The sequence below is a fragment of the Pleuronectes platessa genome, chromosome 8 (genome assembly GCF_947347685.1).
Source record: "Pleuronectes platessa chromosome 8, fPlePla1.1, whole genome shotgun sequence".
NCBI classification, from domain to species: domain Eukaryota; kingdom Metazoa; phylum Chordata; class Actinopteri; order Pleuronectiformes; family Pleuronectidae; genus Pleuronectes; species Pleuronectes platessa.
Genome location: NC_070633.1, coordinates 20009663 through 20037335, shown reverse-complemented (window position 1 = coordinate 20037335; position 27673 = coordinate 20009663). Strand labels below are relative to the sequence as shown.

The following is a 27673-nucleotide window of genomic DNA, read 5'->3' as shown; positions in this document are numbered from 1 at the left end:
GGATGACTAATGAGGACACGCAGTGGGAGTGAGATACAGAATAGTCCCAGTTTCTATTAGCTGTCTGTGCTTCCTGTGGGTCACTCCTAAAAATATAGGCTCACTCTTGTGTATTAAAGCAAGACTTACCACCAGTGGAAATATTTTTGTTGGGCTCATTGTGCTAGTGATTAAGTGTGCATGTACTGAAAACAAAAGTTTTGCAACTGCAGAGTCCCATTCGCCAAACTGGAAGACAGCTGGACAGTGGATATTCCTCACGATTCAAGGCTTCCTGAACCAGAAGAGCTTTTAATATAACAAACTCCAGTTGGAATTTTACGATTGGAGATTAACACTAGTTTCGTCGACTTCTAAGCCTTTTTAACTGATCAAAAGTTTGACATTTCTCTTGACTTTGTTGATCACTCAGGTTTAAGCCACTAACTTGTTCATCTTTGCACTTTACCAGAGATCATACTCGCTCACATGGGCTGCGTAGTGCAAGAAAAGGTGGTCAGGAGAGTGGGAATGAAAAGGGCTCCATTCATTCTATTCCAAGTCTGTGTACCATCAAATTTAGTTTGAAGCTGCTTTTTCCCCCATTAAAATAGAATTGTAATGTCGCTTTATAGGACGTTGATAATTGTAGTCTCCCACTGGTGTGTTTCTCAAATAGGCATATTTAAGAATAATCGATGTCGATTGAATCACTGTAAAGAGCTGGGCTGATCAAGAAGGTCTCATTCTCAACCAGGTAGATAAGGTTAAAGCCTTTAATAAAACCAGCAACACTTTTCATCAGATGATAGAGGTAGCCCAGCTTTTTCTGACTTTATAGAGATGCTGCTGTAGGCTACAGCTTTATGTCCTTGATGCAAAGTTAACGGTAAAGATTTGAGTCCCCTGCAAGATATATCGTATCCAATATAACTGGCACCTCTGCAAAATAATTTTTTACCCTTTCAGTTTTGTTTGGTCGTTTGTTAAAGAATGCTGAGTGGGAGCAGGAGCAGCCTTTTTGAGTGATGGCATTAATTATTTATTTGTTGTTTTCATTTGCGGGACTTAAAACATGTAACACATGGTGTTAATATCTGACTCTAATACCAACTGCAAAAATGGAATAAAGATTCCTTGAGGTGAAAACATTATATTTTTATCTCAGATATTTGTTAGATAGCTGACAGTGGAGAGGTGATGAAGGAAAAGAGAGATGGGAAATAAAAGCCACATCAGAGATATTTTGGTTCTTCGTCAGCGCCTCAACCTTTTAGGCCTCCAGGGTGTGGAGGCCTGTAATCATTGATTGGTTACTGATCGTGAACTTAGCAGGAATCAGTTAAGGGAAATTTGCTATTTGTGGGGGAGGTCAGGACTAAATGGCGTTGCTATTGTTGTGACTTAGATTAATGAGCATTTGTATTTGGTGGCCTCTCAATCCAGGAACACTTATCAACGATTTATTTCTATCAATACCGATGCTCTGTGTGCTTGATATTAAGCTGGGACAAGCAGTTAATACAGAACTTTCAGTGTAAAATATTAATTTCCTGCGTTGCCGTTGACATGTAGGTGGTGATAGCCATTTTCCAGTATCGTAGTGAGTATTGTTTGGTTTTGGTGAAACAGGTTTAAACTTCCTTAACTGTGCCCTATTTGACTAGATTTACAGGAAACAAAGCACATGTTCTGCAGATTGGTCAGTGACTGTGAGTGGTTTCCTATTCGGTGACAGCATTTGTGATGTAATACACATAAGGTGTGTGCAATCTGAGACGTCCATAATCTACTTTTCAATTACATCATAGAGAATATGACATTTACACTTGGTGTACGACATGGATCCCCCTTCCATTCTCAAATCAATAGAATGATGTACCTACCGATGTCTACGCTGATTAGAGGAGTTATATAAACATGTCTCTATTATGGGTTCTCTTTGAAGCACGACATTTTCAAAATAATTCAACACCTGTGTAGGTGCAAATTACAATCTTGATGTTGCACTCTTAAATTAACAGAGAATTAAACTCCACTGATTTCAGACCAGGTTTTGGTTGGTCAAAGTGCACTGAGTTTTCTAAGATAGAACTGTGCCAACAATGCACCTGACTTTACCTGTAAGACCAACACACCCATGGCTGTTCAGATGGATGCAAGTGCATGTGTTGCACAACTAACTTGTTGCCAACTGTGTCAATCATAAACTAGCAAAGCTAATTGTGTTGTGCTTGTGTGTAAAATAGAGCTCATTGTGTTTTAAACAGTGGAAGTAGAAAAAAACAAATTCATAGACTGCATTAACTATAGTGACGGATTGTGGATAATGGCCGTGAATTTAATTCATTATGTATTAATTTCTATTTTTGGGGGAGGGAGATTGGCCACTGCTTGTACAAATAGATTATTATATTGCAGACTTTCTTGTATTCTGATGGCATCATTATCAACAAGGTGCGGCAGCAATTTGGGTTTTGGCTTCTGAGTCCCACTTCATTCACGACAGTCTCAAAGCTGCTCCTCTTGAATGTCTGCGGTATGCAGATGACTCGTTCGGATGTTAGGAATGTGAACAAGCAAAGTTTTTAGCTCTACCTGTGCTACCTAGAACACTATCTCACCGGCACGGCTCGCAGCCAGTCCTTCAGGTTGGTGGTATTTTGAAGCAAGGCCTTAGGATTACTCTCTCTGTTTAGCTTCTCATTGTCTTGTCCCCCGGCCCCTCCCCTCTGAAGCGGCCTCTTCTTTCGCTCCATTCTCTTGTCTCTCCTGTGACTGAGAGCCAAGTGGTCTAGTCTGAATGGCTGTTTCCGCAACCGCTGTCACCGGTCTAGGGCTTCCAGTGCGTTGCTCTTGGTAGCAGGGAGTCAGGCGGTGTCTGGTTACCTCACCTTGCAGCGTCACTCTGTGTTGTTAACCCTTTGAGCCGAGCAAAGGTGCAGAGCCCTCCTGCGGCAGGATCCGTGTTTGCTTTGAATCCCCTTTAGGTTTCGTCCAGCAGCGGAGCGGGGGGTTAAGAGTTCAGCAACTTGAAGCTTGTTTTTGCACCTGCCCGGTATTTTCCAGGAGCTTGGACTAACTTGGACGAGACCTCTTTGTAGTCATGGGTGTTTGTTTTCCGAGGCTACTTGTGGACCTGTTTGACAGAATCTGGACTTTGATCGCTTGTTCACATTACAGGAAGTGTAGCCAGCAATGGATGATTACACCATGAGGTAGGAGTCAACCCTTACAGGCACGGCAGGGAGGGAGATAAGTGGAAAAATGTGCGTGATAATCACTGGTTCATTTTATTTCGGACGGGGCATTTAAATGTTATTTAGGCAATACTGTACATTATTGTGTGCTGTTAATGATGCGATGCAGGTTAGTTGTATGCAACTAAAAGTGCTGAAGCTCTGAGATTTCAACCCTTATTCATTTTCCATTCACTTTCCCTTCTTACATCAGCTCTTTATAGATTTAAATTGTCAACATGTTTAGATATATGACAAAATCAGTCCCTCACAGTGCTGCCTTTTTTTTGCGCCTCTTTTGTGTGGTCACATGAGCGACCAACCTGCTTGTTTTTCTAGCTGCATCTGCCCTTCTGTTTATCTAGCCTTGTGCTGTGTGGTGCGGTGGCCTAGCTTGTTCCCTCAGCCTCGGCACAAAGCACACAGGGCACAGCAGGCTAATGAGAGCATTCTTAATGAGGAGGTCCAGGTATATTCATACATCATCCCTGTGCTGCTGGGTGGCAAACTGGATCTACACACTTGTGACAAATGGTCATGTATTTAGAATTGTTGGAGCTCTTTCCTTTTTCTTTTTTTTTAACCACGTTGAACTTAATTAATCTGTGTAATTAATTACCTGACACGAGACATTACCTGATGTGTAAGGCAGATCTGTGATAAACCATCTGTTCCTGGGGTCATTAATCAGCCCTGAGATTCACTGAGCCTTTCCTCTGTTCGCTTACTGCAGCACAATCTAAGGCACAGATTGTCCAACAGTTTTCCAGTGAAATACTAGAAAAGCGATTCTGTTTTGGGGTTTATTTGATGTTTTAACACCTGATGCACCTTCCAGTGTATCAACCCGAAAGCCTGAAGTGAATGTGTAGTCTGTATTCTGAAGTTCCTATTTTTGGCGGTGCCGTTGATTAAGTTTTTTTTCTTTTTTTAAATGCTTTACAGAATATAGTCGCTTTGAGTCCAAGATCCACGACCTGAGGGAGCAGATGATGAACAGCAGCATGAGCTCAGGATCAGGCTCCCTGCGCACCAGTGAGAAACGCTCTCTCTATGTCAGGTAAAGCTGGAGCACTCACACACAATCAGACACAATTAGAAGTTCAGGTATAATTTTTCCTTTCCCAATACCTGTTCAGATACCAGGACTTAACATATTGAACAATACCAAGCACTGATCCCACAGCTGTGTATAGATTCTATACTATAGAATGTATTATTAATCTTCTACATTTATTATATTTTAACAGTTGCATCTTACTATGCATTTAGGAAAGGGATGATTGCTATCATTGTTTTATGGCCTGGTTCAGGTTAAATACACAACAAGACTAGTGGCCCCCCTCAAAACTAAAGTCTTACATATGGTACACGTCAACATTTCACCTGTGGGACTTTCCAGTGTGAAATATCACCAAACAGCTGACATTTAAGCAATCATAATCTAAAGACGTGGTATCGGATCGATGCATAGATTTGTGTGCGCGTTGTTGCCCGACTGACTTTCAGCAGTATCGGATGCATCTCCCTTTGCCGGTGTCGGAAAATCTCTAGACACAACCATACTTGCGCTCACTGCATCAAGTTTTAAGATCTATAGTTAAAAGAAACACTCAAACCTCTACCTGCCAGTCAGAGTAAATAAAGCCTGAAAGCAGACGAAAGTTCTCCCTGTGACGATTATACAATAAGAGCTGATTCTATTTGTGGGATCATGTTTAATTCAGGGTTATTGGAGCTCATACATCCCCATCAAAAAGCTGATGGACAGTCATTCCCTGTTGTTGTTTTGATGCCACGCTTGACATTGACTCTTACTGTCTGTAATGTAGATTGAAAGGCGAGCTTGTTGAAGTGACCTGTGTTATGACACTTTGGGCCTGATGCCAAACATGTGGGCTCATTTAGGAATTAAAACAGGTGGCATCCTTCTGCTCGCCTAAATGCAGAAAGGAACAAAGGACTCAGGGGGGTCAAGGTAAAAGACCATGTGATGTAACACCATATTCCACAAGTACCTCCCCATGCCTCTCTTATAGACTGGGCCCTATGAGGCATGTAAAGCCCGACTTGCTCCTGTGTGGGCGACTAAGCCCGTAGTTATGTTGGGAAAGCTGTCTGGTTACCCGGCTGATGCAGGAGCCGCCATGTCCTCCCAGCCCAGCCTCAGGAATGTGGAGGCGTTAAACCTCTAAGGTGCACAAAAAAAACTGTCACATGTGCTTACACTCTCTGAAACACCCAAGCATGTCAAGGGGCAATAACACAGTTATTGCTACCAATTTGATTATAACTCGTCAGCCTATGTTAAGTGCTCTCTTGTCCTTGTAAAGAAACTAAGAAGTTATCCTCCACCTGGCTGCATCATGACAGTTTCAGCAGTTTTTCTTACTTAATGACACTTGCAGTTTCGGTTGGCAGGACAAGCTTGGAAAAAATGTGTATATGGCCTGAAGATATAGGATTGTAGCTCAAGGAAAACTTAAGCCAGTAAAGCAGGTATGAATATCTGCAGCAGTGGCTGTGGGTTTTCCTGTCTGACAAGAGTGACGCACCCAGACAAACAATAAACACTGACTGTTTGTAGTGGAGAGTATGTGGCATTAGCAGGTAGAAAGATCAAGTGGAAACAGGATATGAATGACGTTCTTTGATATGCTGATGCTCCACATTTGACACACGATTCTACACAATATCTTTTTATGGTTAAATATACACTCGTATTTTAAATAAGAATGGCATTATGTAGCCAGTAAAAAACAATAAGTGATTTGTCTGGATGGGTCACATGTTTCCTCCAATCACGTCCCACATGTAACCTGAAATGATAATAAATAGAGCCCGACCAATCTGAATCTTTAGAGGTCGGCCAAATATTATTATTTTGGCTGAATGATTCCTACAATGTTATCAAATCCTAATGACCAACAGATCACTAATAAAAACAAAGAAAACAATAATACAACCTCATATGTAGAGCTTTAATTATAGTTATGTAAAATGTTAACATAAATTCCCATCTTTCTGCGTTGTCTATTCTGTAAAATACGTTTTCATATCAGTAAACATAAACACCGGCATTGATTTTTCTGTTACAGGCTCATATTGATAAAACCAATTTATATGTCTGACTCTAATAGGAAGTGGTAACAAGGAGGAATGTGGTAATTTAATGAGTAATAATGTAACAAAATGAAGTGTGGACACAGAGTGTAACCAAAGCTTTTGTTTGTGTAGAGCTTTGTTTGACTACGACCGGACGAGGGACAGCTGCCTGCCCAGCCAAGGCCTGAGCTTCTCTTATGGGGATATCCTCCATGTCATAAATGCTTCTGATGACGAGTGGTGGCAGGCGAGACTGGTCACACCACATGGAGAGAGTGAGCAGATTGGGGTCATTCCGAGCAAGAAAAGGTACAGTCGCTCTCCATTTGCAGACAAAACTAATACGACCGCACACGTTCATGCCCAGCATAAATCTGTTTCCTGTTTCCTTTTTGTCCCCCCCCAGAGTGGAGAAGAAAGAGCGGGCCAGGTTAAAAACAGTCAAGTTCCACGCCAGGACAGGCATGATTGAGTCGAACAGGGTAAGTGTAGAGGGCCAGCTGCTCCCTGCCCTGGTGCCAGAGAGTCTTCAGAACTGCTGCTGGGCTCCCAGGGAGATGGCCTACTTCCCCCCTGAGTGTGGGAAAGGGACCAGCACCTGCTCACTGAAGCGAGCACAAAAAGCACTCGTATTACTGTATAGATTACACAGGAGCTCCGTGGAGATGAGAGGTCTCTGTAACCTCCGCAGCTTGTGCACTCAATGATATTAAGAAAGGTGCACTTACAAAATGTCAGCACGTTTATCAGACGCTGATCTGTCAGATTTAATTTGCAGAAGTGTAAATCAGCTGTAATTATCTATCTGTACTATGCAAGGAGATTTCATTTGATATTAAAAAGGTAAATCTTAAAGCTGGTCGACGGAGGCCTGTTAGCTTCACAGTGATATGCCATCCATTTCCACACATTGCCTGCTTCTCATTTTCATTATTTGATGTGTATTGTTTGTCGGCATTTCATTTTGTTTTTGTTTTTGTTTTGCATGGGCGTCGAGTACCTTCATTGAAACCCATTCTGTTTTTGTTTTCACCCTCTCATTGCCCCCCCTCCCCCCCTTCTCACCCACACACGCAGCCAGTCAAAGTAAAGCGCAAAAAAAGCTTCAACCTCTCGCGCAAGTTCCCGTTTTACAAGAGCAAGGAGAATATTGTGCAGGAGTTGGTGGAGTCTGAACGTGAGTACCAGCTGTGTGATCGAGGGGGGCGGTGGTGGTGTTGTTTCCCGTCCTTTCCCGTCCTTTCCCCCTTCATGCTTCAGTTCTGTCTCTCAACTTCCATCTTTCCGCTCACCTCCAGGGATGGTGTGTGTGAGATGGCACCACTCTCATCCCTTTCTCACTGTCCCAGAGAGACGCTCCACATGCAGAGCCGGTATCAAGCGGGGGATGTGGGCTTCTCTCTGGTGTGTCTGTGCATCTGTCTATGGGCTCCAGAGGAGTGTTTCACTGTGTGTGCCGCCAGCTGTGCATGTGTGTGTGTGTGCGCGCATGCACACAAGTTCCTGGCCGTATTAACATACAGGCCTTCTAACACCGTGATGCTACTCCTTGTATTAGTCGTGATCAATCCTCCAGTCAGTCACTGACCCACAACAAGGAGAATCTCATTAACTGGACTAAAGCTTTAACATTTAACAGGTCAAAATCCCATTTTAATGGGATTGGGCTTGTGTAATTGAAAGACCGTGGCTTACTATGAACAAAGTGGGGCTCAGGCTTAATGAGTACAGCATTGCACCATGTGTCAGTGGGCCTGGCGCGCACCACACAGCACTCCTCTTCCTCTCTGCCCCAGCTCTCACTAACCTCTTCTTCTTCCTGTCTGCTCTCTTCTCTTGGTTTCTGCTCTCACCTGTCGGGACATCTAGGACTTCCCAGGGTTAAGCGATGACTTTTATGGATCAAAGAGTTTGAGTAAGTGTGTGGTTGTACTGTGTCGAGCAGCTGTCCCCCAAGCTCTGAGAAAAAAAAGCTTTGTCACTGCAGACCCAGCTGGGAATGCTAAACCACACACATTTACAATGACATACGCACACACACACACACACACAGACCTAGGTGCGTGCACACACACAATGCACACGTCTACTCAGATTCACAGGACATATAAAATATGCATTCCCACGGGAGGGTGAGTGAACGTTACACTTCTTCTCAACGTCCCCTGGGGTCTTTAGAATAATTGTTTTGCACAGTTTTGTCAGATAAGGTCACAAGGAGCTGGGATGTATTTGTCACCAGAGCAGTGAGTTGCTTTGCCCGGTTGGAAACACTTTTCCCTCCACTTCCCCAGAGTCATCCAGCTCCCGCCTCCCTCCCACCAGTGGACAGTGTAACGCCTGTATATTTTCTTTGTCTTTTCCCTGATACGAGATCTGTTGCCACAGGCACAGATCTAGCAATAGGAAACACTGGTAAGGGAGTTGTGGGTCATTTGGGATACGGTCACAGGAAACACTTAATTTCCTATTGCTTGCACCTTAAATAACTTCCCCAATATTGCGAGAGCATGGCTACTGTACCAGACAGGACTTCTGCTTTCTTTATTCCCCTTTTCTTTAATGGCCTGGATGTTCAAAAACAAACTGCTTTTTTTTCCTGTTGGCTGTTGAGGCTGGTGAAAATAACTTTCACCCTGTAAGAAGATGATTCATTTGTATTTAACTGGGGTTTGTTTTTTATTGAGATAATGTGCAACTTTCTCTCCTGTGCTTTTGCAGAATGCCTGACATCCAACACGAGTGACAGTGAAAGCAGTTCTAGTGAGTCGCCGTCATTTCTCTCTCATTTCTCTCTCATAGGACTTAGGTCGGTTTTACTTCTACACTGTAGATGGAGTAGAAATGCAGGTGCAAAAATTGGCAGTTATTCCTTAGATGTTATCAAAACCTTCTAATAAAGAACTGTAATTGAGGTTAAAATAAATAAAGTACAAGTAAAATGGCAATAAACGTCATGTGATAAATGCCCTTTTATAATAATGTCAACTGACTCTACAAGCCTGATATCCTGTGGTAGATTGTTGAGGGGCCTTCACACTTGGTTTGGAGCCTACACCTCGGGGTGGCAGCGCCCTACCAGAGGTTTTGAAAGTGGTCAGGACTGCTCGGAGTGTAGAGCTGTGTATCATCGGGTGTGGCTGTGAAAGTGGACCAAACAGATTATATCACAGAGGGGGAGCATGTATATAGAGGATCAAATTGGGCCATGGATTGATGAGGATTCCTGACCACATTTCCAGTCGGTCAATTCAAGTATTGGTGATCCACTGCACCAAGTGCTGTGCTGAGATCTAATAGAAACGGGAGGATTTGCCTCCAGCCAGCAGTTATCATCCATGATCATTTAAAAAGAATTATCTTAACTGTGTATTACAGAGGGACAAGAGGACACAATTCTCTCCTATGAGCCAGTCATCCGACAGGAGAGTGAGTGACTCCCTTCTACACATTTAATTTAAAAAGCAGAAGGACTATGTATTGTTAGTTTCACAATGATTTTCACTTTCTCTCTCCGTCTCCAACACAGTCCACTACACAAGGCCTGTGATCATTTTGGGCCCAATGAAGGACAGAGTAAATGATGACCTCATCTCCGAGTTTCCCCACAAGTTTGGCTCCTGTGTTCCCCGTAAGTAGACGACACACAGCAGCTCTGCAGAGTGCGCTGAAACTCCAGCCGGCTGTCGCCCAGAAGTAAACGTGATCCTTTCCCCTCCGCAGATACGACTCGTCCAAGGCGAGAGAATGAGATGGACGGCCAGGACTACCACTTTGTGGCCTCGCGAGAGCAAATGGAGAAAGACATTCAGGACAATAAATTCATCGAGGCCGGCCAGTTCAACGAGAACCTCTACGGGACGAGCATCTTGTCCGTCAGAACTGTGGCTGAGCGGGTAGGCACAGTGTTTGTCTGTTGTGTTGAGATACCCGATTGGGTTTGGTGTATTTGTGGTGTAACCAGAGGCTTGTCGAGGGGCCTGCTAAATTAAAAAGAAAATGGATGTTCTCTCACAAAGATTCTCAAAAGTTAAATTTGTTTCTAACAAACATATTTAACCTACCAGCAGGGGAAGCACTGCATTTTGGATGTGTCCGGGAACGCCATAAAACGACTGCAGCAAGCACAACTTTATCCGATCGCCATCTTTATCAAACCAAAATCCATTGAAGCCCTAATGTAAGTTTGACACACTCTGTGATCCAGATGTCGGTTATTGTAAATGTGTTTGTAATAATTAACCGAAACACTTGTGTTTTTCAGGGAAATGAATAAGCGGCAGACATATGAGCAGGCCAATAAAGTCTTTGACAAGGCAGTGAAGCTGGAGCAGGACTTTGGAGAGTTTTTCACAGGTTAGTGTCACAGCACTTTCTGATTTGGGGTTTGTAGCTTAACATTTTTTATAGATTAATCTGGTAGTTAATGGTTGATAATCTATTTCTGTAAACAGAAAGTTTTGCTTGATCCCCACCACAAGCTAATGCATTTAAAAGTCTTTCATACCGTCAGTGATACAAAACATAAAGATAGTAAATTTGAAATGATAGAGACACAGACCAGCAAATATTCTGTGTGATAATTTCATATTGATTATCAATAGTGTCTCAGGTACATTTTCTGTCTGATGCTACGTTTCCCTTTGTGTCTGTGTGTCCAGCTATTGTACAGGGTGACTCACTAGAGGAGATCTACAACAAAATCAAGCTCATCATCGAGGAGCAGTCCGGTCCCTACATCTGGATCCCCTCCTCAGAAAAGCTCTGAGCTCCCTGCCGTCCCTCCTCTGCATCGGTGCAGAGCCTCCCCCTCTTGCCTCCCAGAGACCCCACCCGAGCCCAAATAGGCCCCCCCTTCCCTGTCCTCACCTCCTTTTTGCAGATATGTTTCATATCAAGTTTTAGTGTCATCATTATGTTACTCTCTAAATGAAAAAGAAGTCTTATCACCATTACTGTGACTGTGCACACCCCTGCATGAGTTTCTCAACAATCCATTCAAGACTGGAAATGCCATTCCAAAGGAATTTGTCTAGCGAACTAAAAAAAGGGAAAAGGAATAAATCCTTTTGTGGACTGGGACTGACTGAAGATCGGAACGTTTTACAGAAATCTGGAGCGAGGAGTTGGGATTCGAAGAAGTTGCAGGGGAAAAGAGACAAATCATACCAAGTTGGGACACTTTGTAAATGTTCATCAAAATCACATTTGAAAAGACGCGAAAGATGAGAAGTTGAAGACCAATTAAGTTTATTTTGTTTTTTGTTTTTCTAAACTGGATCAAATTTAGCCCTGCTGATGGTACTGTTCAAGGAGGCATCTCTCGTTTATAATGACTGAGGAAATTACAGTGGAAGAGCCTACAAACTGGTGATCTATTTATCACACAGCAGCTTGCTGTTTGGTCGTCTGCCATTTGTCTGTGCTGCAGCTGATAAGACATCTCGGGAGGCAGATCGAGAGGAAGACATGTGTTGTGGATCTCTACATTTATATTCTGAAATCACAAGATAAATGACAAAATCTTACTGAGATTTTACTACATATTAAAGAAACGTACACATTTTACACTTCACTAGAATTGTCAATTTGGAGGGCTGTTAGATTTTTTTTATTTTTTCTCTCTCTTTCTTTGTGGGATTTTTTGCTTGTGGTTTTTAGCTGCTCTGTGTAAAGGATGGGGGTAGAGAAGTGTAACTGGGCTCTCTGCAAAACACCAAACTGCCTTACATCAAATACAAATTCTGTTTTGTGACTACCTGTTGTCTGTGAGGGAGGCTGCACATGAATGACAAGGAAGAGAGAGGAGACCACTCTCGTCTTCCCTGACTTATTTTGTGTCCTCCAACTGCCAGGAGGCCTGACTTGAGTGCAATAGATACAAACAAAGTCTCACCTCTGTGGGCGCCTTTTCCTCCCCTGTATTTCCACCTTTTTGCTGTGTAATTAAATACGAAATTTGGCCATTTGATTACAGTTTGGACAGCCAGAGCCTCCTAGCTCACGTTGAGCAGCAGACCACCCTATTACACTCTCTGCCTTCCAAGATGATTCTCTTCTGATTGAATGGTCACATGGTACTGTCCTATCTGCCGCCGTGACGGTGGCCTTAAAACGGGTAGAACAAGACAATAATTGTATTGGATGTCCTAACAATTAAGAGTCAATATAACCTGTTTTGGATTGTCCCCCTGTCATCAACAACACCAAAGTTGGGTTGGATTAAATCTACATGCTTTGTGTATCTATAAACATACGAATTCTTCATGAATCTGTTGTTGGCAGGTGCTGAGCAACTGTGTTGAGCTCTTAGTGTGTCGGGGTGAGCTACAGTGGCTCAGGACTCTCCACGTACAAATACCATGTCCCCTGCGACTGAAGTACCCGTTTGGGGCGATGACACAGAAAGTTCATAGTACTCGAGGTACTGTCACTTAATTAAAGGCGTTTTCGACTGAACTGTGTCATTGGGTTGTGTTATGCGTTTTCTCAGCGCTGCCGGGGAGCTCGTTCAAGGCCGTCGCCGTGGTAACTTTTTGAGTTTGCTGTATCACCAGGATCAAAATGACCTGCTCCACTCCCCCCGCCCTGCAGAGTTTGGCACTGTATGTTAGTGTTTGCATGTGAGAGGGCACAAACGAAGAAGGAATACCGTGGCCCCCTGATCTTGTGAACGTTCTCACTTTCCTCCGCAGCTTTTTGAAGAGTGCAAGCGGAGTTTCTTTTCCCTTTTCGTTTTTTTTTTTCTCTTAAGAGAGCCAGACCCAACAAGAAGTGGTTACTCAGACCTCTGGGGTCCCCTGCTCTCTCCCACCCACAGAGCACCTGTACCTGCAGGCATTTTCTGAACAGGTGTGCCCACCTGCCAGGCACCACTGCTAAACCAGCTGTCATTACCTGTGTCAAAACCAGAGTTCAGGGAATAACCGAAGGGAACAGAGCCATTTATAAACTGCTTGCAGACTGTTTCAAAGGGTGTGGTAGCTGTACAATGTAAATAAGCCCCCAGCAGATCTCCCTCACCTGTGCTTCATGCATGTGTGAATCAAAACTGGGACAAACATGTTTTATAGACCACAAATGTCAGGTAAGTAAAGTTTGAACTACTCTCGAGATTTAATTTCCATACAAATGTGCTGTATTGATGGTATTTCTCTTCAAATGCCTATTGGAACACTTAACTAGTCAGTCGGGAACTTGATTCCCTCAGATAGGGCCTGTCTACATGTGATTTCTTGTGGAACGTGTCTGGGTGTATAGATAAAAAAAATATATTGTAAAATAAAGAAAAAGCGACGCAGGCAGAAACCAACACAATACTACAGAAACCAGGAGCATTGATCAATACATCATTAGAAGTTTAGAATTGGTCCTCTCTGGTGTTTAGTTGAAATACAGCTGACTGTTAACAATGTGTGTGGTATTCATACCTCAGTCAGCCATGTCAAAGCCCAAAGAACTTGATTTCATTTTACTCTTTCCACTGAGGTTGTGCTATATAACAAGATGGAACCTGAATGCCTCTGTGTGTGTATAATTGATGAGGGTCTTTGTTCTGGTGAGAGAAATGATGACATATATGCTTTTTATTTTTTGGGCGGGTGGGTCAGGGTTCTTGTTTGTACTTTTGGGTGATGTTTATGTTCTAGCACATCTGTGCAGTAAGTGCTTGCAAACATGAACCCTTTGATTGTACAGTAGTTTCCTTCCTGTCACTGCAGGTGGTACAGCCTATCAGGACACTTGGCCTCATGGTCTTCCCTGTCCTAGTCATGAGGGAACAGTCCTGCAACTTTTGTTTGGGTTTTATTTTGGGACTTGACAAGAGTTTATTTGTTTGAAAATAAAATATGTGACTCAGTTATGATTTCCCGATCTGCTTGTTATTCCGCTTGAACGGACTAATCTTCTGAACAGAAAATATTTGAACTCTTAATTAAGAAAATATTTTTTTATATATTCTGAACTTTATTGACTGAAGAGCAAAGGAACAAGGTGATCAAACCAGAAATGTGTCTCAACCACTCAGCAACCCAAATGGCCTCAAATTACACAGGTTTAGAGCAAGAATTTTTGCAACTGTGGAATATATGATGAACATTCTACCACAAAATTAATAATGTATAGTTGCAACAAACAAGATTAACTAAATAAATTAAACTTCCCCCTCAGTTCAGGGCGTTAACACTAGGCTGACCGGTCCCAGCTCGGTCATTCCTCTAAGAGGAGTTTCTTGGCTTTGTCCAACCTGTCCAGGATTTCACTGTAGAGACCAGACATCTGTGGACACACAAGAAATTGTAACTTAAATAGGTCTCTGCTGCCGTGATGCTGAGTTCTCTCCACCAGGCGTGTACCTGCATCTCGTAGCTCTCCTGCAGGGATCCCAGGTGGGAGACGAAGCTCATGGCGAGGCTGCACCACTTCTCTGCCTCGGGATACTGAGCCAAGCTGTACAGTAGTATCCCCGTGTTCCAAGCCCAGGTCAGCAGCCACAGAGTCTCCATCTCTGGGAAGTCGCTGGGCTACAGAGGAGAGCAGGAAGATGCTCAAAAGGCCTTTTAACAGAGGCCACCTGGGTGACTTCCCTGAGCCAAGTGTGGAAGGAAATCTGTGTTTTCAGTGGGTGAAAGCCTGCGGGTAACATTATTAAATTTCATCCAATCATGTCCTACTGTATGTTAACCTTTGCTAATGCATAATGTTAATGTTTTTCACAACACTTTAATCTTGGGCTTTCACTTTGATCCAAAGAATTCCATTTGCGTAATAACTATGAAAGGGGAAATCTGCGCTGCCTCAGAAGCAGTGTAATGGCTCAATAATTTGATGCTTCTTTCAGAGCTGCAGCTCACCGGCAGTGTGATGATTTGTACAGCACATTAACATTCAAATTGGCAGGAAGGGGGTGGTGAATGGAAGCATCTGCTAATTGAAGTGCGGCTGAAAGCCCATTGATAAAAAGAGTTTTCTAGAACAGCAGGCAGGCATGGAGTGGAAGAGAGGGGGTTAATTATACACCAGGCAGCAGCTCTGTTGGAGGGAACAGGAGGTGGGAGCCAAGGGATGGCGGTGTGTGATTGGCACTGGCTTACTGTGGCTGCAATGATGGACAGGGCCTCCTCGTAATAGTCCCACACCTCCTCGAGCACATGGGCCTCCACCTCTGACACACCGCTCGGGAGGGACAGCTTGATCAGGCTGTGAACGCACTTGCTAAGACGGTGAGACAAAAACAGTTACACAATCAGACATTCTTTCCTTCTAATCCCGTATGGATTGTTAACCAAGCGTCTTGGGTGTTTTCATGCAGAGTAGTGCTGGGTATGCCTGCAGCGGGCCAGGTCAGCCTGTGGTTGTTTCTTGTGCAGAGAGAGAGCAACCCTCAAGGCCTTCTTACACAGCAGAGGGAAGTGGGCTGGAGGCTCCATGGCTAAAGCTACATATAAAAAGATGGCAGCACAATAAATCTTCAAGAATATTTCTGTTTCTTCAGGCATGACAGAAAGAGTTTTTTTGTTTTACCTGCAATGTTCTCGAGAAGCTTGGTTTCAACATGTTCCAGCTCCAGGACGGACTCCAGCACTGTATCAACCTTGGGGTCATTCAGCTTAGCACGAGCTTCAAATTCAAACTGCAGCAGCAGTGTGTCTGTTGGGTCTGCTGAGAAGCTTCCTGCAAGTTCATGTTGAAAGACATTTCAAAAGATCCATTTTCATTTATGCAAAATTAAGGAATAAAATGTGGTTTTTCATAATCTGAATGAGCTGTAATCATTTCCTTTTTACTACGAATAACAGTAGTATATGTTAACAGATAAATTATCCGAAACATGGTAATTTCAGATGCAGCTACTCAATGATTTACCTGATGCTTTCAGGGTTTTCCAGATCTCCCAACAGATCTGAATGTGCTCCAGAGCCTGAGTGAGCTCCTCACTCTGTCAACCAAACACACACACAGATAAAGCATTCAGGGTTCGACACTGCCATCTAGTGTTCAGTTCCTCTCCGAAGGATTATAATGAAACACCTACGCCAGCACCAGTAATGTGGTTAGTCACCTCTCCTCTCCACTAGGCTTGGTACATTTCCATCCATGTGGATGAGGAGGGTGCTATAATGTGGGAGATGGGAGCAGAGGGAGTGGGTGGCACACCTGGTCAGAGTGAGGAGACTTCCTGCAGAGCTCCAGAGAGGCAGCGGCAGCCATTAGCAGACACGTCTTCTGGCCCAGGAGCAGTGTTCGATCAGGAGGGCACAACTGGGACAGCTGCAGGTTCATGTAAATGCACACACGTTTGACAAAGGAACCAGAGCATTATAGAAAAGCATCATTTTTTCTTTTACTTCTAATTTAATGGCGATTTTGTTGATTAGCCCTTAAAAGAAAAGATTCCATTCCAATTTCTCTGACACATCTGTTCACAAACCATCAGCAGAAGCTTCTAATTGGATAGCATTATTGATAAGCATGAATACATATATTTAAATCAATTCCATCCAGCTAGGCCACCACACATGGAGACATAACATCCATGAGCAATTACAGGTACTCTTGTGAAGTTAGGGTCAGAAAGTCAGAGGACAGAGGGAACCGTCAGGATTGTATCATTGTGGGTCACCGGAATTCTTTATCTTAAAGTGACACCTTTAACTTTCTAACGCAACATTAAATCTCTATTCAGGTGATATTGATCTAAACCAACGTACTGTAGATATTGATTAAATCACCTGACAAAGCAGCGAGGGTACTTGCCTGGTAAGAGAGCACAAAGAAATCCCTCATTCTGTCAGGGCTGCCCGTGCACTGCAGAGCTAAGTTCCAAGCTGCGACACACACACACACACACACACACACACACACATACACACACACACACACGATGAAGGTGCTCCAAGATTTTAAGGGATAGCCTACCATGTCAGACTTAAGTGACACGGACCAGGGAAATCTTCCTCACCAATCCTCCTGAACCAGTTGGCCTCATCTGTGCGTTGCTCAACAGTCAACAGAGTCTGGTGTGAAACTTTCTGCAGAGCTGCAGTGATGACAAACAAAACATTTGTGGGTTGTGATGCAAAGCAGATCCTGTAATTAAGACATTTGTTAAAAAGAATGCAATTAACCCATTTTGTGTTTACTCACCCATTCTTAAATACGGCAGCAAAGCATCCAGACCCAGATTGCTACCGGGACTGAAGGGAGATAGTTTAGTGTTTATTTTACTAAATGTTTTATCAGTAATGCTACAACCGTACATTATTAGCGACATTACCCCTCCACTCACCTCATCCCATCACTTGATTGTTCTATTGTGGAGAGCACAAGTCGAACCAGACACCTATAAAAAGATGAATGGAGAAACTGGTGTTGACCTCCTTTTTTAACCTACTAACTGTTTTACACAGAGACATACTTCCAGAGAAGCAAGGGAATATAGGTCAGTGGATCACAGGGGTGTATGGAAATCTAACACACTCATCTCTCAGCACATAAGCTCTCTACTAAATGTTGTCACCTCATGTGTGAAACTCCACCATCGTGTTTTGTTTACTCTGAACACAGCAACACTGAATGCATTGAAACATTATTTTTGAAATCTGAAATTCATGAGTCAACATCTCTGTTCTAAAAAACTAAACTTCAGGTTACTTCTACCTTAGAAAGAATCCAAATGTTATGTTGAATCAAGGTCAAAATAGCAATGAAAGGTGAACAAAATACATTCCCTATGACTAAAAAAACATAAAACACACTGATTTGAGTCAATGTGGGTTCATGCCCTTAACATTCTTTCACTTCTAGCTTCCTACTCCTTATTCTACTGCTTTTAGATAACTATAATAAAAAAGATGTAATGCCTCATCCCGTTTCCTTCCTGTCCATTGGTTTGTTTGTTGGTCGGTTAGTTACTTTGTCAACAGAATTATTCAAAAACTACTCTCTTTAATATTACAAGGTAGAGATGCAATTTTGATATTTACACCAATTTCTCAAAGAATTGATCTCGATAATCCAGCATATTTATGAGTTATATCTATGGGCCTTAGTGGATGAGGGTTCTCTACTGTGGGACATTTTAGTTTGTTTTGTTACTCAACTCTTCATTTGCATTGTTAAGATAATATTTCAGTTTTCACAGACCTGAGCGCAGTCAGAACCCGAGCTTCATCATTGGAGATTTCACACAAACTCTCCAGTGCCTTCATGGCAGTTTCCTGCTGTTCATTCTGTCTCATGGGAACAAAGGCGCAGATGTCATATTCATCACAATCTTACAGTATACAATATACTAAACATATAATTACCACACATCCCACACATTTTCTATTTATAGACAAATCTATTTCTACACCTTAAACTCACGAATTATACCAACTGTGGTTGCAGCCCAACATGTTTGCTGATGGTGCTCAACTTAAAACAGTTGGGTGTTTATATTACATGTACTACCAGAGTGAGTGCAGTAACAAGGACATGATCCCTCCTTGGCTTCCCATCAACAAACACGGCCAATGGTGGTGAGCATCTATCCAAGCTGCAATAACCAGTGCCCACTAGGACTAAATATAGATTTCTGAGGTCCAATAACATCATGACAATATATTAAGACTGGAAATATTGGTCCAACAACTTTTTTCACAATGCCACACATTTTGCGTCCGGCCAACGGAATGGAGTAATGATGTGTTACCTCTAAAGCAATCTGAGCAGCCAGACTGAGGAAGTTTGACGCAGCATTTTCAGAAACCAGCAGTCTGTCCTCGTCGGCCACAGGACACCTGGACAATCGTCCCATTGCATTCAGTGCCTCTGCAGCTGGTGCCCATAAAAAGACTCAACAACTGGACAATGGGACCATGTATGCTTTTACTTTACATGCATCACAGAGGTAATGTTATGCAGAGACCTTTCTTCACATTGTTCTCCAACACTGCGATCTTGTAAACACTGAGTTGAGTGAATATGCTGTCAGGATCACACCTCTCTGCCTCTTTGATTGCCTCTTTGGCCTGAGGAAGACAACTTTTCATGAACATGAACACATCTCGTGCTAGGAGCACTTGCCATCGCGGCTGGTGACACAGACAAATCGCTACTTGTTGAATTGTGGAACACGTCACCTGACACAGCCACTGAACATAACTTATGTCCCTGACCATGTTGTGGCTTGTGTGTCCTCACCTTTTCCAGTTGCTTTAGCTGCAGGTAGCAAGAAGCTCTGTTCCTCTGTAGTTTGGATAAGTTGGGCTCCATTTGACCGCCCTTAAAGAAACTCAGGGAGTAGTTATACCACTGCAGAGCCTCAGAATAGTTCCTGGCCTGAGCATAAACATAAGCATTAAGTTATACTTTATATGTCATTGTGTAGAAATTAAATCTCTGTATTAAACTCATCATATGATATTCACAGTAGGAGGCTTCAGTGCAGGAATCAGGGACTAACGCTAGTTCTGAGGTGAATACCTTGTTCAAAATCAGCGTAGGAGTATTTTCCTGACATGCATGTCTCTGTGTTTTTAGGAAACCATTTCACCCACAGCAAACCCACAGACAGAAAATAGCATGCTACGTCCACAGAGACCAGAGATGGGCACACTGCAGCCCACCAGGGTTATTGCTATGAGGCAACATTGCTAATCACTGAACCACAATGGTGATAACTCCACATATGTGTACACTATAATGCATCTTAATAATTATAAACAAGGCTGTGTTTGGCATTATACCTCAAAGTGTTCTGATGCTTTATCCCATAGGATGACATGCAGAGTTGTGAGGGCCTGTGGAGTCAGCTGTTTTCCTGTATAGTGGCCTGTTTGGGTGTAAAGAAAGGTTAACACTAAAGCAGATCCACTGCTACAGTACATTACTATAAAATCCATCATGTCATTTACAGACTGATCATATAAATGAAATTACCAGTGATGCTATCCTCTATCTTCTGTTTACCCAACAGTTCCTTGCCTCTCTGCAACAGTAACTTAATGCTCAAGACGAGAGCAGTTCCCAGGTCAGGGGACGACTCAAAGCGCTGACAAACTTGTTTCAAATACTCAAATGCCAGCACTTCTCTAAACGAACAAAGAAGATATCATGGTTAATATATGTCGGACATTCCTGCAATAAAAATGAAATGTGCAGGTGTATTGATTGTCATGCATTTCTACAAAAAACTATGTGAGTGCCCGAGCAGAGATGCAGAAGGTTTTACCTCTCTTCAGACATGAGCAGATTCACTGTGCTCAGACACACCTCAAGAGAAACATCAGATTCCAGCGTCTCATTCAGTCCTGGAAACATATTTACTTTATATGATCTGCTTTGAAATGTGCACTTTCAAAGCAGCAACAGTGCCCTCTGCAGGCACACGTGGTGATTCATTCTGTTGGGCTCAAAGAAACACAAAGTCTATCGATCTCATGGCTCTGACTGCATAGCCCCACTCGATGGTCAGAAACAGAACTAAACGGTGGAAATCCCTCATGATCCCCAGCTCCCTGAACTAAAAGCGCTGCTGTTGTAGCAAACACAAAAAACTGAGTTTAAAATTCTTCATATTTTAAATGTTTTCTCGCCTAATACTGGAGAAAAAGGCTGGTGTTTTATGACTTTCAAGTCTTTTTAACTGATCTTTAATTCAGCATTACTCTTCAACATACTTTTGAACTTGCTGGGCCTGATTTGGGCAATTTAAGCTGCGACTATCATTCAGTAACACACACACTGTTAGGAGAGATTGTACCCGCTCACTAAAGTTACATTGAACAAACAGGTGCATTCACTGTGAATAAGAGGAAACGTTCTTCATATTCTGTTGGAGCAGCTGCAGCACCTGATCGGACTTGTAAAAGCAGAGGGAGTAGTTCCATCACCACAGAGAGCAGCAATTCTGGAGCAATTGAACCGATAGATGTATAAATAAGCAGTATAGTTCTGTGATAATAATCCAATGAGGTGTGGTTACAACTAACCTCCTCTGATATCATTGTCTGAAGCCCTACATCTCAGGAGTATTCTGATCTTTAAGTACAGCCCAGAGGCGCTCACGTGTTCCTGTCAAATTTCACAGAGCAATTAGATACACAGCAGCTGAGCCTCTTCTATTGTAACTGCATGCTGCATCAAGCATGTGTAATTTAAAGTGTGAAAATAATTTCTCATATCCCACCTTATTGGCTAAGCTGACAGCATCGAGAGCCTTCTCCTGAAAGCTCTGACAGTCCCACTCAAAATAAACAGTGGCAAGGAGCCGTAACACTTTGGCCTATTGAAAGAAAACATTTAAGACACTTACATTTTTTTTTTTATTTTGAATTGTACCTGTGGCCTGAAATAAACTTTTTACCACATCATCTTACCTGAACTTTAGATCCAGGGGCGTATTTCACATTCATTTTCCCAATATCATAGCTTTGGCTGAAAATAAAATAAAAGGAAATTAATCAAAAACCTTTTTTTCTCTTTTTGCTGAGTTTAATTATCAGAAATTATCATATTTACCTCAACCAAAACACACTGTCCTCAAACTTTCTCAGATTGTATGTGTCTATTCCAAAGTTGTAGCACATGAGGGAGAGGTACGTAGTCTAGATTTAGAAAATACGTTCATAATTAACACACTTTCAATAACAATATGTATAAAACGAATTAGAAAACTATATATACAGTATAGTAGCATTGTTTGCAGTGATAATACATCTTTTGGCAGCCTCAGCAACATGTCTTTGCAGCGTTGCATATAGACCACAGCCTCATGGTTATTCCCTTGACTTATGGCCTATGAAGGAGAAGAGATGTGAACTCCTCATTAGTTGTCAGAAAACAATACATCATTCCCTATTAGCAGAGAATAAGATTCTGCCCACTCATTGTTTCTCAGTTCACATTTTAGCTGTCTCACACTTCACACTGCAAGTCTGTCAGAATAGCACTTTCTCAGATGCCAAATATCACACGAACAAATATTCACATTGAAGGTGTTGAACATCACATGCGGCAAAGCTCACCGACTCTGCCTGGCATGAGAGGATTCCAAGCAGATCCTTTTCCACGTCGCCTTTGGATGAAGTGATGTCAGCTGCTCCATCACCTCTGGATGTCAGCTGGCTATAGAGGGTCTCCAGGCTCTAAGGATAGTGTGTGTTGAGTTACTTCTAAAGACGTCAAACTGACACAGATCTAAGCTCTCTCAGTTTAAGTTTTTGTTTTTTCTTCTTCACCTTGACGGCAAGTCTTAAGAAGTGATCTGCCATCTGGGGATTTTTGCAGTCCAGCCACGTTCTCCCTGTCTTGCTGGCCATCTGTAAAGTTTGGACGCTGACAAACTAACCCTGTCCTGCTGAAAACCTGAGCATTCATAGAGGGCGTCCACAGTGCAGCTTACCAGAATCTGCTTGCGGATGATGCCCTCTGTTGGATTCTCAGGCTCACAGCAGTACAGCAGACTGCATGCAACATGGCGCACTGTGAAGATGGTGAGAACATTTGAGTGTGCTCTGAGACAATCACGACAACCCCTGCTTATAATCGTGACAGTGTGTCAACATTTCATATAATATGTCTGAGTATTTTCAAAATGTTCTGTTCATCACCTTTGGCCTTCTGATTTTTACTTATAGTGGTTCCCACATTCTTAGTGACGGCCCAGTTCCACAGGTGGATGGCACTCTCCTCAAACTGTGTCATAAGAAAGAAACTGTTTTTATTCAATTTATTGGCCACATATAGCTCATATAATGGTATAATATATTAAAACGATTGACTGATGAAACGCTTGGTCATGTAAATTATAGTAGAACTAGAATTATGAATGACACTAAGTCCCTTTTCAAGAGAGAAAAAATATCTCGGAAGTAGAAATATACTGATAGCATTATATACTGTGAGAATACTGTGAGAAGAGAAATAGCATAGCTTGTTGACCAGGACTATGGGCTACACACTTGTATCTACCTGTGGATCTGGTATTTTGGTAGAATCCTCTAGGCCAGATACTTGAGAGAAAAGTTGCTCTATCACGTCCTCGTAACTTGTCTGCTGTTTGTGCAACAGGTTCTCTACGAGACCTGCGTATGAACAAAAGAAGTCATGATGACACGTTGACAGGCCATGAACGAGGGGCAACAGCAAATCACACCATCTACACAATAGTTCTGTTATATCTGACACTGTAGAACACACATCACAATATATCTTTACACAAGTACTCATGTAGTTCATCACTACCTTCTGGCTGTGCTCAGAAATCAACAGTAAACATTCCCTTTAAGTATGGAATGCTGTCCAGCAACGAGAGGCATTGTCCTAAAGAGTGGATGAGCCATAACACATTTTAAGTGAGTACGAAAACCCATTTTCTTCTAAATGTTCATAACTTACTCCCAAATGCCAAAATATTATAATATAACGAAGAGCGATCAACTCTTCCAAAAATGAGAAGTAAAAATTGGAAATTATTTTACTTACTTAACCCATTCAGCAATTGTCTATTCTCATAATTTAGAAAAATAATAACATTTGTCTCATCAGATCATTTAAACATTATATTAGTTATTAAGATATAGATCATTTATTACAAACTGACATTTCAGACTGGTAGAAGTGTCAAATGGCTTGTCAGCTCATTATTATAGTGTAGTTCTATCATTCTGTATACGGCCGTCATGACTCTGAGATGGAGAGTTTCTGATTTTGATGGACTTTTGTTTGACCCTAACCTGTGTTTTCCTTGTGTTGATTTGTGTTATTTCTAAGTATTCGTCCTGTTTTATTTTGGAGTTTTTGCTCCTCCTGTGTCTCTAGTCTTAACTTCCTCTCTTTGTCTTGTATCCTGATTGTCTGCACCTGTTCCCTAATGTATTGCACCTGTGTTCAATCAACCTGCCTCCATACTGTATAACACACTAACACACACACACACACACACTCTGTGCTTCCCTTTGTCAGAGTCATTGTGTCTTTACAGTTTCCCATGTCTTCTTCTTGATCCTAGTGTTTTGTCTCAGTATCTTTTTTTTCAGTTTAGCCTTTTGCGATCTTTACTGGTTCCAGTGTTTTGGGACTTTTTTTGTAAGTAGCTTTGCCTCTAATTAAATTACACTTTTGTTTTGCAACTGAATTTTGCTTCTGCCACCACCATCTAAAAAAACTGCTGGATTCCAAAGTAAAACACATCCACTCTTACTAACTTTTATCTTTGGATTTGCGAGGCGCAAACAGAAGCCACCTCTGGTAGCCATGAAAACATGGCTAGCGTTTGACGACCTAGCTAGCTGGTGTTAGCTAACTTTAGCAGGACGTCAGTATCTCGCCTGAAATGGCTGAAAGTCAATACTTGGTATTAAAAATAAAAGACTGGGCAGCTACTTACATTTCACGGTTGAAACAAACGGCTCCATGTTATATTTACTACAAGTAGGCGCGGTCGCGATGTCTCCACTTAAAGATAAGTTGCGCTCAACATTGCTCTGTACCGTACTAAGCGATGCATTCAGGTGCCCCTGAAAAATGTACAATCTCATGGATATGTTACTTGTTTAAAGTTTTATTATTTTCCCCTGTTGAAAAACCTGCATCTGCGTTTATGACAGCGTTTAATACTATTATTATTATTTAACAGACATGAGGCTACTGTAGGACATCCTGCAAGGAGAATATAGACCATTTCTGACAGACACAATTTTAAAATACACCTGCACTTTTGAACAAGTATTTTTAATAATCGAACACAGAACTCAGAGCATCATGCCATCCCCTTTTAACAATTTCATTCAATAATAAAATCAAATTATTATCTTACTGCAGTATTGCTTTAAAAGTAACCATTTTTATTTAATATTCCAGAGTCTACGATGCGCTAGTGAACTCACCACAAATCCTTGTTCGCGCCCAAACACCTTACCGTACAACACAATGTAGAAGCGCGACCATTTTCTTTTTCGAATTAAGCTAGCTCATCTGGCCCTCTCCGGCTAGCTTTTCATAGTTTAATTGATATCTGTCAACGAAGGGAAGAGTCTGAAGGTAACTACACAAACGTTCAAACTTAATATTTGTTCACATCCTATTTTTTACAATAGTACTACCTTATATTGTAAATTTGGTAAGTCATGTTTGCATGAAGGTACAATAAATATAAGTAAGGTTTTATATAGCTTTTTTTTGTGTTAGCTAGCCTCACGTGACAAAGACAATGAGCTTATAAAATAGGTAAAATGTATATAGAATCATTCAAAATATATTTACAAGTTGCTTTACAAGTTGAAAACAAAAAAAAGATTTAAAGTTAACTAACCACCATGGTGGTAATGGCATGTTGAAGTCCCGTTTTTTATATGTTCCTTGTATGTACGCCTGTTTCACACAGAAAATATAATTTAACAAAAAAGACATTAATGTATTGTCCATTCACTACTATCATTTCTCCATTTAATATCAATTCAAGCAGGCAGAGCGACACACTAGCAGACTGTGAAAGGAGCAGAGCCATTGCTAAAAGTATTTACACCTTTTTTCAATTCTGTCATATTAGTCATCAACATGAAATATTTACTGTCTTTATGATACTTAAGTGTCTTCTCTTTAAGAGGAGCTAATATCACTTTTAACATTAATGCAGAGCCAAACACAAGTTAAGGCCCTCGTGTTAATTTCTTACAGCAGAGGAATTACGTTGAATAGAACTTAAATGTGCCACTTAACGTATGTGCCACATGCATTCTTTTGGAAACCAATAACTTCTTTTTTTCAACCCTAACAAGCCAATTTTCTAAAGTTACAGTACTTTGGTCACCATGATTAAACTCAAGTTATCAAAAAATAACAATATGTCAATTTTTTGGTTCTGACACAGGAAGTTATAAATCTGACAGCTACTTTTTATGTTATTTGTTTTTTATTGTGTTTTACTTCTTGGATTTAACAAATTATCCAATAATTTTTCAGATAACGTTGTGTAATCAATCTTGAGTTAATCAAATCTTGAGTTGTGTGACCGCAGCTTGCATGTTTGATGCATTGATTGGTTTCCAGCAGTCTCTCCGTTTTTTGAACTAGTGCAGACTTCTGTTCACTTATCTGGCTTGAAAATAGACCATGTATAAAACTATTATCGTGCAAAAAGTTTTGTTAATATTATGGACTATAATTCTGACTTCGCCCCCAAACATTTACCCCATAAATTTATATTTCTTTCTTCCAGATCTGCATTAATGAACGGGGGTCTTGGAACTGTTACTTTGTTTCCACTTAGTTCTGACTATAGTCGATCAGACCCCTTCCACTGAAGACAGACTTTATTTCTGCTGGTTCATTTATCCGAGGAGAGGCTGCTGTTGGGGCAGAAGGAAGCCTGCATGCTGATAGTGCTCAACCAGTTAGTTCCCCGCAGTGCGTTTTGAACACCAGAGTCTAAAATAAAACACTTTAAACCCCCCCTCCCTTTACTCTCAGCGTGTGACTTCCACCAATTGTTCATCAGGAGACTTATCTGCTGCCCTCTTGGCCTAGAGGGACGTCTCCTATACTGAAGACTCCCATTTGACCGTTGTTGTTGTATAGACAAGGCAGTGAATTTCAAAATCTGCAGAGAACAAAAGGGGAGGATTTACTGCGTTCAAAGTCTAATTCATGCTCTGAGACGAAACACATATGTCGATCATGTCCCCTTTTTTGGAATAAACCGTACAACTTTTTGTGTACACAAATTCAAACCACCACAGATGGACATCACTCAGAGATTTCCTTGAGTGGTTTTGTGTAAAAACACAGAAGCTGTGTCATGTAAACTTGGCTCTAAACAGTGACCTAAAATACCGATGGTGTGTAGAGCAAGTCTTTGAATTCTTGAGTTGTGACTGTGCTCTGAGAAACCCAGAAAACGACTCCCACAACCGGGATGTTATGAATGATTTCCCATATTCCCTGTGCTTTTCCTGACACAGTGATGGATGAGTGGAGCTCATCGCATTTCACTGCTGTTGGGCCCTATCCACCAGCACTCCAGATCCAGTCCCCCAAAAAAATGGTGGCCTTCCAGTCCTGACGTGGGCGGAAAAAGGTGAGGACAGGATGTTCTTATTTACGATCCCTTGCCACTGTGACCCAGAGCAGCAAAGTGATTGTTGTTCTGATAAAAGAAAACAGTCTGCAGCACATCCACACGCGGCAGGGTTCCGCTGCACAAAAGAGGATTATTTACATTGATATAAAAAGCAGTGTATCCTGTTTCTGAAGTTAAAAATAAATCCAGCAATTATTTATTCTAAACACTTGGGCTGATTGGTTCAGTCGGATATCATGATGATTATTTACTTTGGTCTTTCCTTTTTGTGACAAGATAACTG

The 27673-nt window shown here is 41.8% G+C and overlaps 2 protein-coding genes across 10 annotated transcripts in view; one reads left to right on the top strand and one right to left on the bottom strand.

Annotated features, from left to right (window-relative positions):
* The window catches only part of dlg3 (discs, large homolog 3 (Drosophila)), a 75153-nt gene extending 60968 nt beyond the window's left edge, over positions 1-14185 (top strand). For 6 of the 9 annotated variants that reach the window (XM_053429529.1, XM_053429530.1, XM_053429532.1 and 3 more), the window contains 11 exons: positions 4164-4278; positions 6456-6632; positions 6730-6805; positions 7401-7500; positions 9045-9086; positions 9702-9752; positions 9853-9954; positions 10047-10219; positions 10391-10503; positions 10588-10679; positions 10985-14185. In XM_053429529.1, the coding sequence (XP_053285504.1) occupies positions 4164-4278; positions 6456-6632; positions 6730-6805; positions 7401-7500; positions 9045-9086; positions 9702-9752; positions 9853-9954; positions 10047-10219; positions 10391-10503; positions 10588-10679; positions 10985-11091 (1148 nt within the window). In that variant the 3' untranslated portion in view covers positions 11092-14185. Of the gene's footprint in view, positions 1-2605; positions 2631-2769; positions 3249-4163; positions 4279-6455; positions 6633-6729; positions 6806-7400; positions 7501-9044; positions 9087-9701; positions 9753-9852; positions 9955-10046; positions 10220-10390; positions 10504-10587; positions 10680-10984 lie in introns of those variants that run through there. The other 3 variants (XM_053429536.1, XM_053429534.1, XM_053429535.1) reach the window with 3 other exon arrangements.
* A 117-nt stretch (positions 14186-14302) lies between these two features.
* Positions 14303-24742, bottom strand: tex11 (testis expressed 11). Its single transcript, XM_053429127.1, has 29 exons — positions 24700-24742; positions 23283-23395; positions 22922-23006; positions 22714-22793; positions 22550-22630; positions 22337-22456; positions 22027-22107; positions 21831-21916; positions 21689-21746; positions 21499-21594; positions 21302-21383; positions 20542-20620; positions 20250-20401; positions 20057-20142; positions 19512-19649; positions 19237-19339; positions 19021-19145; positions 18471-18556; positions 17614-17667; positions 17472-17512; positions 17287-17364; positions 17082-17152; positions 16482-16595; positions 16191-16263; positions 15849-15998; positions 15654-15762; positions 15419-15539; positions 14681-14848; positions 14303-14603 (listed from the first exon to the last, which is right to left on the bottom strand). Exons 1-29 carry the CDS (start codon positions 24725-24727, stop codon positions 14535-14537), a joined length of 2727 nt encoding a protein of 908 aa, XP_053285102.1. The 5' UTR covers positions 24728-24742; the 3' UTR covers positions 14303-14534.
* Positions 24743-27673: the final 2931 nt, after the last annotated feature.

What these genes read in the sequence shown, in the direction of transcription:
- tex11 (XM_053429127.1), bottom strand. Translation starts at nt 24,727, where the DNA reads ATGGAGCCGTTTGTTTCAACCGTGAAAT. An exon ending in CAATCAAGTGATGGGATGAG is followed by an intron (nt 17,513 to 17,613) that starts GTGAGTGGAGGG and finishes CAGTCCCGGTAG; the next exon opens with CAATCTGGGTCTGGATGCTT. An exon ending in GCTTCTCGAGAACATTGCAG is followed by an intron (nt 15,763 to 15,848) that starts GTAAAACAAAAA and finishes TTTTATATGTAG; the next exon opens with CTTTAGCCATGGAGCCTCCA.